Source organism: Elephantulus edwardii, unplaced genomic scaffold (assembly GCF_000299155.1).
Source record: "Elephantulus edwardii isolate Elephantulus edwardi_28Jun2011 unplaced genomic scaffold, EleEdw1.0 scaffold00003, whole genome shotgun sequence".
Classification (NCBI taxonomy): Eukaryota; Metazoa; Chordata; class Mammalia; order Macroscelidea; family Macroscelididae; genus Elephantulus; species Elephantulus edwardii.
Window position 1 is genome coordinate 17,478,741 of NW_006399753.1, and position 13,415 is coordinate 17,492,155.

The window sequence follows — 13,415 nt, forward strand, 5'->3', positions numbered from 1 at the left end:
TCTGCTGTCAAGGACCTCTCCAAAGTTTTGTCGTCAGTTTAAAGATTAAGGTGAACCTGATCCTTTGAATTATGGTTGGCAAAGAGTATTGCCCATAGACTTTTACAAGAACAAACAAATCTATCTTAAAGAAAATGTAGCCGGAGTGCTCCTTACAGGCAAAGATGGTGAGATTTTGTCTCACTTACTGTGGATAAACTTTTAGGAAAAATCAGTCCTTGGAGATAGACATTGTGTATGAGACAGAGAGTCTCTCATAGAGATGGATTGACTCTGTAACTATCACAGCAGGCTTGAGCGTGACAGGAAGCACGAGGACGGTGCAGTTTAAGGCAAAAATCAAATTAGTTGTTCATTGAGTCATTATGAGTCATAGTAAACCTGATGACAACTACCAGTAATAATTCATACATAATTTCCTCTTTATTTCAAGAAAAACCAAGTATGTCAGTGAAAAAAGAAACAAGCATAGCTTCTGACTGGCAAAACTGACTTCCTAGCTAGACTATGCATAGACAGCACTTCAAGACATCATTCCACTGAGTTGTTTCCTAGAAACATAAAGGTGAGGTTGATGTGAAAGTCACTTTTCCTGCAGGTGACTTGACTTATCCTTGAGAGCAGAGGGGACTGTTCTGTGGTGGTTGTTCAAGACCTGTCTGTTCTAAGGAGTATCAGTCACTCTAGGAGGCAGAGTTTCACAGGTGATTTCCACACTTGGGCTCCCACTTAGTCAATTTCAGTCAGAAGTAACTCCAATATTTTGCTAAAAATTAGTCATTGCAGAGGTTATGATCACAACTTTAACATTAACATTATTCAACTCAGAGGAGGCATCCATCACTAGTAGAGGGGTGAAGCATTTGACGAAACAGAGGGCTGCTGAGGGCATAAGAGGAGATCCTTGTTGAAATAAATTAGCATAACAGTTGCAACAAGAGTTATACATGCTGGAAATGCTGCAGATGGAAGGAGCAAACTTTTATTCCATTGTATGGAAGGTCACCATGAGGTGAAGCCAACTCACTGGCACCTAAGAACCACAGCAACCATTACTGCCCACTCACCCTTTCAATTATCTTTTGCAGGCCAAAGAAAAAAGAAGTCATCAGGGTTTTGATGTGGACCGCGATGCCAAAAAGCTGTATAAAGCCTGCAAAGGGATGGGTATGAAAGATGTTTTGTTTGTTAAAATACATTTGAAATTAATTATATAAACTTGACCTCACATCCAGGTCCCATGACCTTGGGAATATAGCTTCCCACATTTGATTTTCAATGTCCTACCCTAATTAATACAAGAGACCATTCCCAGGGATCTCTAGGGAAGGTCTCCCCTTTAAGGGGAGGGGGATTATTACTAAATTGGTACAGATTTTCTGCTTTGGGTGGTGAAAAAGGCTTGGTGTTTTGGTTTTGGGTTTTTGAAACAAAGAGTGGTGATGGTTAAGGGAGAAAAAGTTACACAGAGTATGATAAACAGAGAGGAAAATTCCTGGGATTAATACTCCTGAATATCATAGGGATCTGATTCTGTCCCTTTCTAAAAAGGCTTCCTTTAATGGACATTTATTTATAGTCAGTTGTCCCAAACACTGAGTGTGGCTTGCAGTCAAATGTTGGCATCCCATTCACACATTGGATGGATTAAACGACTTATTTTAGATGAAAGAGACAGGACTGCAGAAAAGCATCCCCAGGGCAAACAGGTGTAAGTTCCACACACCTAATTCTCACCTTTCCTGACTCTAGTCAGGTGACAGGAAGAGGACAGGTGAGGCCAGTGGTGTAGCAGAGGATGAAGGAGCATGGTCTCTGTAAGGAATAAAGAAAGGTAATTGGCATCAAATTGATCTGTATCATAAGCTTATCATCCTTTGCCTCAACCTGAATGTTTCCTCTGTTGGAAGAACAATATAGCGATCTATAGTAACGAGTACACAGGCTGATCTTTTGAACAATATGCTTGGTGGACAACTTGATCAGTATAAACAGCGAGCAAGCCCACCCCCTTGGAGGCCCCCGTTCAACCTAAGAATTATCAACATTTTACTTTGGTTTTTCACACCACAGAGTTGTGGAGGTGAAGTCTGGACTCTCTAGCTGTTACTACTTTAGCAAGATACTTGGAATCTTGTGTCTGGTGGTTTGAATCAACCAGCAACCCCATGGCAGGAAGAGAAGCAATTTCTTCTTGTGTGACTTACAACTTTGGAAAACCAATGAGTCAGTCCCGACTCAACGACAATGAATTTGAGGGCTTTTTCTTTCTCTTCATGCTAATTCTTTGAAATCCAGGAGACTTAGATTCTTCTCATTAGATTCATCCATCATCCCTACACCCCCATTCAAAAATGACAAACAGATCTAGCAAGCCCAGGGTGCTGGTGGGGAAGACTGACCTCTTGCTCTCTAAGCCAAAGGCAAGGCTGACCACCCAGTGCAGTGAGGAAGATGACGGCTGGCTCTGAAGCCTGAGCTCCCCTGCCCATCCTCTTGCTGTTGTACTTGTGAGCTGTCGTCAAGTTGATTCTGACCCAGAGGACGGTACCTCACGTGACGTCACGTCAGCAGCTCTACCCCTTGGGGTTTTCTAGGCTCTCATCGTTACTACATCGCTGTGTCATTCTTCCGAAGAACTCCAGTGGGTTCAAACGGCCAACTTTTCACTTATCCTTCAAGAGCTCTAGCTGGGATTTCACCAAGCTCCTTCTTCTCAGTGTTAGGACCCAATACATGGATGGCACTTAAGCCCAGATAGGACCTAGCTGGAGCACTGCCCACCCCAGTGGCCTCCATCTGCTAAACTATGACTTGGTACCTTGTCAGAATAGGGGCACTGGTGGTACTGAGGATAAGTGTTCAGCTGCTCACCCACAGACGGGCAGCTTGGACCACTAACCCTTGAAGGAACAAAGATACGGCAGTGTGCTTCCATCAAAAGGACAGCCTTGGTGCTTGGATTTGAGCTGTCGCTCCTCTAAAGGCATGTAAGTAACAATATAATCTGAAAACTATGTAGTGATTCCCCAATATCTGATAAACCAAAGGGTGTTAGAAAGATTAAATGAATACAACATCCCTTAATGCCGTCATAGCCTTGACAGATGTAAAGGGAGTGCCCCTGGGATTGGCCTGTAATATCCTTTATCTGACTAGAGATAAAAGGGGAGGAAATCAAGCTGAGAGAGGGCACTCAGTGCCACTAAGAACGAGTTTCCAGGATGCCACGTGGCCCTGATCTCTGACACCTGGGAAGCCCAAGACATATGGTGATTTCCTGGAAATGCTGGGTGTGCAGACACCGAAGGAAGCAAGGACCTTCCTCCACAACACACCAGGAAGAGTCTAGAGAAGCCGTCCTGCATTTAGACTCCTAGGGAGCTCTGATGCATAAGCCAAAGGGAATTGCACTTACAAACTCTGCCGATTCGAATCCAGCAGTGGCTCCTCAGAAGAAAAACGGGCATCCTTCCTGCATTCCATTTATGGTGTGAGGAACGTGCTGGACGGTCATCTCTGTCTGCTCTGGCAGCAGTGAGTTGAGCCTTCCACACCGCAACAGAAAAAAGAAGTCCATTTGCTAAATTAATTCGCATCTGGTATCTCTGTTGTTGTTGTGTGTCACAGAGTTGGAACCACCCCATAGCTGACCCTCCGGCAGGTTTGCAGGGGCAGTTGACCATTCAGGAGGAGATAGTCCATCTTTCTCCTGCTAGTACTGGATCTTTTAGATCATTGGAATTCTCATGGGATGTTTATATCCTGCTCTATAGTAGAAATCAACTCAAGAGTAATGGACTGAGTTGGGTCCTGATGATACAGCGGTTAAGGCACCTGTCTGCTAACCAAAAGGTTAGTCATTCAAAGCCACCAACCCCTCAGCAGGAGAAAGATATGGCAGTGGAATGGTTACACCCAAGGAGCAGCTGGAGACTGGCAAGTGCCCATCTATGGTGTAACTACTAGTCTCCCCCTGACTGTAGCAAAGAGTGAGGGAAATCAAGGACATTCATCTACCATACTAACAGAATAGGCAAACTCCACCCTCACACAGCCCCGAGACCAGAAGCACTCGACGGTGCCCAGACACCACAGCTAACCACTCCGCAAGGGGTCACATGGAAGGGTCTGGGTAGACTGGGAGATATAGATAGAGAACAAAACTCAAAGTCAGAATAATGGCCAGGTTTACTGGTCTGACAGTGGCTGGTGGAATCCTAGAGACTATGGCTCTAAGCTATCCTTTGAGCTTAAAACTAAACTGCTCCTTTTTGCACAACTTGTGACCCAAATTATTGGCAAATCCGTAAGGTGAACAATAACACCAGGCACATACTCAGTCCTTAACAATCAACCACGCGTGATCATGAGGGCAGTATTTGTCCAGAGGTAAATCTCAGACAGGAGGAAGCGCGGGTGTGGAAGGAATCGTAACAAACTAAGGACAACACTGAGAATAGTGGGATTCTCAGAACACTTAATCATGCTTCTACAAGGCCTGCATCTAGACCAAGAAGCTGTTGTCTGAACAGGGGATGGGAACACTGCATGGTTTACAATCAGGAAAGGTGCGGGTCAGGGTTGTATCCTTTCTCCGTACCTAATCAGTCTGAGGGATGAACAAATCATTTGAGAAGCTGGACTCTAGGAAAAAGAATGTGGCACGAGGATCAGAAGACTCATCAACAACTCGAGTCATGCACATGGCACAGCCTTGCTTACTGAAATTGAGGAGGACGTCAAGTGCTTGCTGCAGAAGATCAAAGAGTCTCTATGCTACTTTCTAAAACGGTGCTGTGCCCGCCAATCCTTTCTGGTACAGCGACTGTGTATTCTTGCCATCTTCTGGTGCTCCCTGGATCAGTCAGCAGGGTGGCTGGTAGTTGAAACAGACTCCACAGCTATGGATTTCACTCTTCAGCCAAGCCTGGGAAAGTAAAACCAAGGAGGCCCTCGGACAGTCCCGCCTTGCCCTCTACTGTGTAATTCCTCTGCCGTGTCCAATGTACACTCGAGACTGAGGTTTCTTTTCTCCTCTTTTCTTAATCTTTCCCAGAACTACCTGGGACTAGTTCCCAGGCCTAAAACCATCACAAACATTCACAAGGAACTCCAGCAGCTCTGACTGCTCCTCTGACACGCAGGCTGAGAAATGTAGGATGAGCTCATCCCTCTCAATCCTTCCGCGGTTGAACCTCAGGAACCATTTCCAAGACAAACGTGAGACTCAGAGTGCTTCAGGGAAACCCAGGCGACCTGTCCATGCCTCCTCTCACCTCCAGGCTGCTGCTGACCCACCCAGGACTACCTGATTCACTTGTCTATTTTCTTAAAGTATTCCAGGAAGGAAAGTCTAGAATACACCTTTTCATTTGCATGTTAGATTTTTCATGAGTTCTCCGTATAGGAGTGGACTATGACATCAAAGGGGGAAGTCTCGTCTCTGGATGCACTGTCCTTCTGAGCATCCGAGTATCTCACGCAGCTTTACTTAAATGCAGAGAGAAAATTCTAACATAATGATGTGCAAAGGTCTCCAATTGTTCATCCTTTCATGAGCATTTGTATACATTCAAAGCATCCATCATTGACTAACCATCTGATAAATACAGAGAACATTCTATGTGGAATATTGGTAAACAAACCCCCTGCTTTCACTGGACTCGCAGTGCTGTGGAGGGAGAGGAAGGAAATATGGCACGATAAGGACACAGAAGGAGAGGGGCAGCCATTCTGCGGGGAGCCCAGTGATATATGTGATACCTGAAAACGAGTCAGGGGAGGCGAGGACTGGGGAGAAGGTGGTCCAGGTAGAAGGACCAGCTCATGTATAGATTGGAAGGTGAGAACAAAAGCTTTGTTCTAGAGTGTACATGGAAGGACTGAGTGAGTCACAGCTGCTTCCCAAGAAGAGAATGAAGGCGGTCGCAGCCCACATCTCTGCAGAGAGAACACAGATACTGAGCAAGGCCCAGGCCCCCCAGAGAGAGAGAAAAGGGGAGAAGGAGCCACACTGGGTCAGCACAAGATGATCCAGGTCTCCAAAACGTTCTAGATCTACATCCCTTTCTCCTTCTTGGCTGAAAGAAAGCCGAGATGAGGAGTAGAAGGAAACCGAGATGAGGAGTAGAAGGAAACAAACAGCAAAGTACAGCACATCCCTGAGGAGAATGGAGAGGGCCGAACAGAGGGAGGAATAGAAATGATGAGGTAAGTGGAGTTTGCCTCCTCTGAGTTCACAAAAGGGAAGAAAAGAAGGGGCGTGGCTGTGTAATGTGGCTGTGTGTTCATGCCACCATCACAACAAACAAAAACAAGAATGTCCACATCATGAAACTGCCAGTAACCTGCCTGGCCCTCAGAAGAGAAGTCCAGGCGGTACATGAATAGAAAGGTGAATTTAGGAGTCCTCTGGCCTTCATTGTATGAGAACTGAAGTGTTGAAGAACTATTCCTTTCCCCCCTTATATTGGTCGAAAGAGTAGAATTACTGTTGCTTTTTAATTTAATATGTATCAAAACAGGATCTTAGTTCTAGCTCCTTATAAAGTAAGAAAATCTTATTTTATGAATTGTGTAGCCTATTTATCCTACCTCAAAAGAAAAAACGTTAAATATTATGGGCTGGATGGTTTATTATTTTGTTTTATCATTTGGGGCAATCATCAACTCCATTGTGTTAGTCCTTATTCCTACGGAAGCCATTGTTGGTCTCCTTAATAAATGCTTGTTAGAACTTTTTAAAAAAAGTGTCAAATAATTTGCCTGTAAGTTTTTTCATTAAAGCAATATTTCTAAAAAAATTATTTCTTCTATTACTAAGTAATTTATAGAGTTGACCAAAAGGAGGCCTAGTGGACCATGATTAAGGAGCCTTCATGACATAGTGAACTAGGTGTTGGCCTGCTAACTGAAAAGTCAGCAGTTCAAGTCTACAGCCGCCGTCAGGAGAAAGAGGAGGCAGGCGGCTTCTGTAAAGATTCTGGGTTTGGAAACCCCGTGAGCAGTTGTATTCTGTGCTCCAGGGTAATGTGACTTAGAATCACTCAACAGCAGTGGGGTTATACTTAAAGGTTTAACACAGAAGAATGAGTGGGTGGATCAGAAAGGTCTTTCTGATGCAGTAGGGATGCTGGTAGGAAATGAGGTGAGGCAGGAACCCCATTGGGGTGATGTTAGGAGCTCAGCTCAGAGATGTGGAGGAGGATGGAGAGAAGTGGAGGGCTTGAGAGAGATTAAACTAGAATAGAAAGATCTTAAAGTGGTGCGTTATAACAACCACAGGAGTACAGAGCAGAATGACCCTGTAAGATCGCCTTGGTTTGAATTTAAAGAAGCAGACCGCCAAGTCTTTGTTTTGTAGTATGTCGGGAAGATTCAAACTATCAACCCTTAGGTTACCTGCTGAATGAAAGCTGTTAGCCCTACGCGGAGTCTCCATGAGTCAAAAGCCGAAGATGGCAAGTAACAACAACCCGGTGGTTGACTGAGCTTGGGCTACAGGGTGTGGGAGCCAGGAATCAGCCCAGAGTTCCAGCTGGCAGGATGCCAGAGTGAACAGAGCAGCCTGGTGGCAGGACAGCCCCTTCCAGGGTGACAGCGACAAAGATCCAAACCAGGACGCGGAGTCCCCAGAGCAAGGCAGGCGCAGCCAGGAAGGAGAGACATGTATAAGAAAAGAAATCCCTTCCGAGGTGAGACTTCTGGCACTCAGAATTTAAAAAAAATAATAATAATACTGTCATAGAGGAAGTAATTGGATCCACATCACGTCAGTGACGCTTCAGCAGGAAGCAAAGAGAAACAACATAAATAACAGTGTTGCGATGAAGTCAGAAGAAAGCAGTCATTTAACTCCTACTATTTATACAAGTGAGCTCATCCAAAGAATTTTCTGTTTCTCCAGCTGGATTCAAACAGCCAAACCTTCCCAGAAGTTCAGAGGTGAACTGATCCTTGGGGTTCAGTGCATGGTCCAAAGACACAGAGCTAGTAAGAGTTCTAGAACCAGAACACAGGTCTGCAAACTCTTGGGTCCAAGGCTTCGCAATTCTGTGCTGTCATTCCAGATATGAGTCAGGGTCTGTGTCACTCAGTTGTAAATACTGGTGATTTACAGGCCATACACATGCCACTCAATATGATGGTTTTTAATATATTAAAAATTATGTGCAACCATCACCAAGCCTTATGTTGAATATTTTTATCACCTCCAAAAGACCATATGCTTTTTCTTGTGTGTGTGAGAGAAAAAATTTGTATTTAGAATTAGCCAGCCGGACTTAGTTTAGATGATCCCAATTTTGTTGGCAACATCCAAAGTACCATAGTCAGGAGCAAGTCAAATATAGGTCTTCTTCTCTCCATCAGGCCTAATCAAGGTGTTGACCTTGGCCACATCAATGTCACAGAGCTTCTTTACAGCTTGTTTAATTTGGTGCTTGTTGGCCTTGACATCCACGATTAACACAAGTGCATTGTTATCTTCTATCTTCTTCATGGCTGACTCAGTGGTCAGGGGAAACTTGATGATGGCATAGTGGTCACGCTTGTTTCTCCTGGGGGCGCTCTTCTGGGGGTATCTGGGCTGCCTTCAGAGTCTCAGTGTCTTAGGCACCGGAAGGTGGGTGACGTGTGGATCTTCTTTTTTTTGGGGGGGGCTGTGGATGCCCTTCAGGACGCCTTCTTGGCTTTTAATGCCTTTGCTTTGGCTTCAATTTCGGGAGGGGCGGGGGCTGTGGATGCCCTTCAGGACGCCTTCTTGGCCTTTAATGCCTTTGCTTTGGCTTCAGTTTTGGGAGGGGTGGGGGCTTGCTTCTTCACTTTTGGCACTATCTGTGTAAAAGGGTCAGGACCGTATAATTTTTAGCTATCACTCCTACATCCTTATTTCCAGCCTTAAACAACTGCTACTCTACTTTCCTCAGGTCTTTTAGAAAGCAAGAAATGTTTAACATGTTAGCATTTTCTTACAAGACAGACATAGTCAGGTCTTTTAGAAAGCAAGAAATGTTTAACATAATGCCCAGTTTCATGAAGTATTTGCTCAGCATACAGATTGAGCAGGTAATGGGAAAAGGACACATACATCCCTGGCTCACATCCTTCCTGATTTTAAACCGTGCGGTGTGTTTCCTTGCCCCAGATTCAGGCCGTGGTCTTTGCAATCACTTGCTCTGCATCTGAGAGCTGGACAACGAATAAGGATGACAGAAGAATTGATGTCCTTGAGCTGGGGTTTTGGAGACGAGATCTGAATATCTCATGAGCTGCCAAAAGAACAAATCGATAGATCTTGGGGAAAGTGCAGCCAGAGTGCTCCTGAGAGGCAAGGATGGCAAAGCTCCAGACTTCTCTGGCCTGGACGTCTAGAAAGCTTTCACTTTCATTGCTGTTGACTCGGAACTGGCTCATAGCTGGCCCTCTGGGGGGTTTTCTGAGGCTGTAAATCATACTGGAGAAGATTGCCCATCCTTCTCCAAGAAGCAGCTGGTGGATTTGAACAGCCCTTCAAGGAGCACAATTCCTTAACCACTAGGCCACCTGTGCTCCCTAGAATCATACAATACATGACCTTTTGTGAATGGTTTCATTCATTGCACAATGCTTTCATCTATGTTGTAGCATGCCTCAGAACTTCATCACTTTGATGGCCAAATGATGGTGCATTCTGTGGCTAATACCACATTTAAAGCACTGAATTCTCATCAATTCTGGCTTGTAGCAGCCCTACGTGATGGAGCAGAACTGTCGCATAGAACTGTAATCTTTACAGAAGCCAACTCCCCATTTTTCTTCCTCAGACAGGCTACTGGCTTCTCACTGCCCACATTTTAGTCAGCAGCCAGGTGCTTTAACCCCTGCACCACTAGAACGATACAAATGAGGACTGACTCAAGAGCCACTGGTTTGGTTTGGTTTATCACTTGACGGACATTTGCACTGATTACACTTTTTTGGCAATTATGAAAAATGCCGCCATGAACATCTATATACACGTTTCTATGGTGACAGATATTTTACTTTTCTCATTCTTGTTGTTGTTGTTATAAGCTGTTGCACCATTTCTGATTCACATAAGCTGTTGCACCATTTCTGATTCACAGTGACTCGAGTTGACAGAGTTAAACCTCCCCACACAGTTTTCTTTATGGAAAAGAGCCTGGTGACACAGACCTTAATCACTCACCTCCTAACGAAGGGTCAGCATTTAGGACCCACCAGTTACCCCACCGGAGCAAGATGTGGTGATCTGCCTTTGTAATTACAGCCCAGGAGACCGTATGGGTCACTTCTCCTCCATCGTAGGGGGTTTCTATGAGTTGAAATGGACCCAATGCCAATGAGTTAATCTTTATGAAAGCAGACCATCTGATCCTTTTCCTGTGCAGACTCTGGGTAGGTTTGAACTACCAACCTATTGGCTAACAGCTGAGTGCTTAACTGCCTGTATGCCAAGCTGTCTTTCTCATCTTTCTTGGATTCACACAAACACACATGGACATATGTATATTGTCATGTTGCACATAATGAAAATATACATGCCACAAGAACAAACAATTTTGTCTTAGAAAGACAGCAAGGAAGTTTGATGGAGGCAGAGGTGATGAGACTTCATCTCACAAACTTCAGGCAGGTTATCGGGAGGGACCAGTACCTGAAAAAAGACATTGTGTTTGGTCAAGGAGAGGATCAGCAAAAACCCAACTGATGTCTTTACGAGGTAGACACATGACTGCAATAGTAACTGAAGCCCGCAGCAGCTGTGAGCATGGTGTGGGCCAGGCCGGGTCTGGCTTTGCTGTTTGAAGTGTTGTTCAGTCAGAGCAGACTTGATGGCAACTAACAGAAATTACATGAGTGCAATTAAGGAACAGGCCACGCTCAGCCCTCTTCCCACCTTGGTGCCCACCACTGGGTTTTATGGACACTAGGGGTTCAGTGGACATTGTTTCTGGGAGAGTGAAAAAAACACTGTTTTCATCTCACAACATTAGGGCAGAGGGTCCATCGAGGTTCCGCTGACCTCTGGCCTTTAACCTATGTGTCCTGACTCCCCTAGACTTGATTAAACCGGCCTCCACCCTGTTTCTTGCTCACTGTGGCTCTGTTTCTCTCTCTGGCATTCCAGGAACCGATGAAGCTGCCATCATTGAAATCCTATCAAGCAGGACTTCAGACCAGAGGCAGCAAATCAAACAGAAATACAAGGCTGTGTATGGCAAGGTGAGCCCTTGACCCTGACCCGCACTTGACCCTGGCACCCTATCTCCCTCAGCTGGGAGATGGTCCTTAAGGTTTACTGAGTAAGTCAAGGAGAAGTAACAAAGACGACTGTTGAAAAGTTGACAACTGTTCACTGACTTCAGACTAGCAGAATTGCTCTGTCAACATAATAGCCTGTAAACTCAGTGTTCTTATCATTATCTTAAAAATTAACCACATTTAACTGTTAAAGCCCCCACTCAACTGGAAATAATTCCACATATCAATTCACAGAAAGGCCAGTGATTTGAAAGTCAGTTTCCTCAGGTTGGTCATTAAATACCTAGGAATTCTTCACTTAATCAGCTGTCTTCAGAAATGGTATGTTCTTGAAAAGGGACTCTTAGAGAAAATGAAAACATCCGCATCTCATTGAGCACCTAAACTTCTTTCTTCATGCTTTCCCTTCTATTCTTGTCTTTTGACTTCTTGCTTGCTTGCTTTTTTTTCTTTGTGGTTCTTGCTGTTGCTGTTACATACAGAACTCTTTAAATATGCATTAGGCTTTCTCGTTTCCTTATTATTATATACACAAGTACGATTAATGTCAGATGGACTACCGTTATGCGTAAAGAATATCATTCTGTTTTGTTCTAATCCATTCACAGCATCAACCAGCATATGCTAGAAAACTGCTAGAAAGAGAAAGCGAGTGGCAATGGTTCTACTTATTTAACTTCTGTTGTTGAGTACCGTTGAGTCAGAACTGCCCCATAGCTGACCCTCCAGCAGGTTTTCACAGGCAGTATGTCACATGAGAGGAGATTGTCCATCTTTCTTCCTCAGAGCAGCTAGTGGATTTGAACCACTAGGCCATCAGAGCGCCCTGCTGATTTAATCAGGAAGGAACATTCTTGAGAACCCTTGGACTCAGCTGTGCTTCACATGACTGGAATTTCCAAAACAGTGTGACCCAGACCACAAAATCAGGAAACCAGGAAGAGGTTAGAGATGATCAAAACCAGGTCCTGGTATCAGGAGGGAGGGACTCAGCTCCAAAGAAAATATCCACCCTCGGTAGCACAGCTCATTAACAGAAAACCAGCACCAGAGGGAGGGACCCTCAGCCTGCTCCTTGTTCCAAACAGAACATAACAAACACTCAAAGGCTTTGTTTGCAAGCTCGTTGCTTGTGAGAGCAGGCAGCTGGGTTTTCTCTTCTCTGTAGTTCTGTGTACTATCTTTTTGTTCAAACAACACGTACACTGCATGTCTTTTTGCAAGTATGTATATACAACTGTTAGTTTCCTATGCACAACACAGGTGTTACATGCAAATGCTGCTTCTTTCTGGAAGGAGTCCTGGCAGCACAGTTCATAATGTTTCCGGCTGCTAAACGGACAAGTGGTTAGCAACCGATACATTACAAAGTGTTGATGGTTCGAATCCACCAGAAGCTCCCCAGAGAAAGTGGGACAGTCTCCTCCTGTAAAGATGTACATCCTGAGAGGATCACTATGTAGGAATCAACTTGACTGCAGTGAATTGGGTCGGGTTGACTGGGGTTCTTTGCGTGACGACCCCATATGTGAAAACCCAGTGACACCCATCTGACCTGAAAAAACGTGACTCACCTTTGGGTAAATCCACAGCACAGAGTATAGACCCAGGGCTTCACAGTACACCATGCCAGCTGTCACAGCTGCTACAGGATCATGACAAAGGGGCAGTGCCTTCCAGGACACTCAGGACAGAGCAGGGTCCTCCCACAGGTCTTCCAAAGCTATCATCTTTATGGACCAGACGACACATCATTGTCCCATGGAGTGGCTGATGCTTTGGACTGCTGACCTGGCAGTTAGAGATTGAATGCTTAACCACTGTGCCACCAGGGCTCCTGGAAGGAATCCATGCAGCACTGTGACAGTCATCTTTTAAGATTGTGAATCCAAATAGAGAGGTGAAAATGGGGGGGGGGAGTGTTAGCGTGTTAATCATGTTGTTGTTGTTGTTATGTGCCGTCAAGTTGCTTGCGACTCATAGCGACCCTATGTACTGCAGCCCTAAACTCTGCTCTGTCCTGTGCCAATGGCATTGTCTCTGATATACCCATCCCGATTACCCCAGTCACTGAATCAATCCACCTCATAGAGGGCCTTCCTCTCCTGCACTGTCCCTCCACCCTCCCAAGTATGATGTTCAAGGAC

At 44.9% G+C, this 13,415-nt stretch overlaps 1 protein-coding gene across 1 annotated transcript in view; it reads left to right on the forward strand.

Annotated features, from left to right (window-relative positions):
• The window catches only part of ANXA13 (annexin A13), a 57,888-nt gene that overhangs the window by 18,298 nt on the left and 26,175 nt on the right, over positions 1-13,415 (forward strand). Inside the window, exons 2-3 of the mRNA XM_006879465.1 lie at positions 1,089-1,167; positions 11,135-11,229. Coding sequence (XP_006879527.1) covers positions 1,089-1,167; positions 11,135-11,229 — 174 coding nt within the window. The remainder of the gene's footprint in view (positions 1-1,088; positions 1,168-11,134; positions 11,230-13,415) is intronic.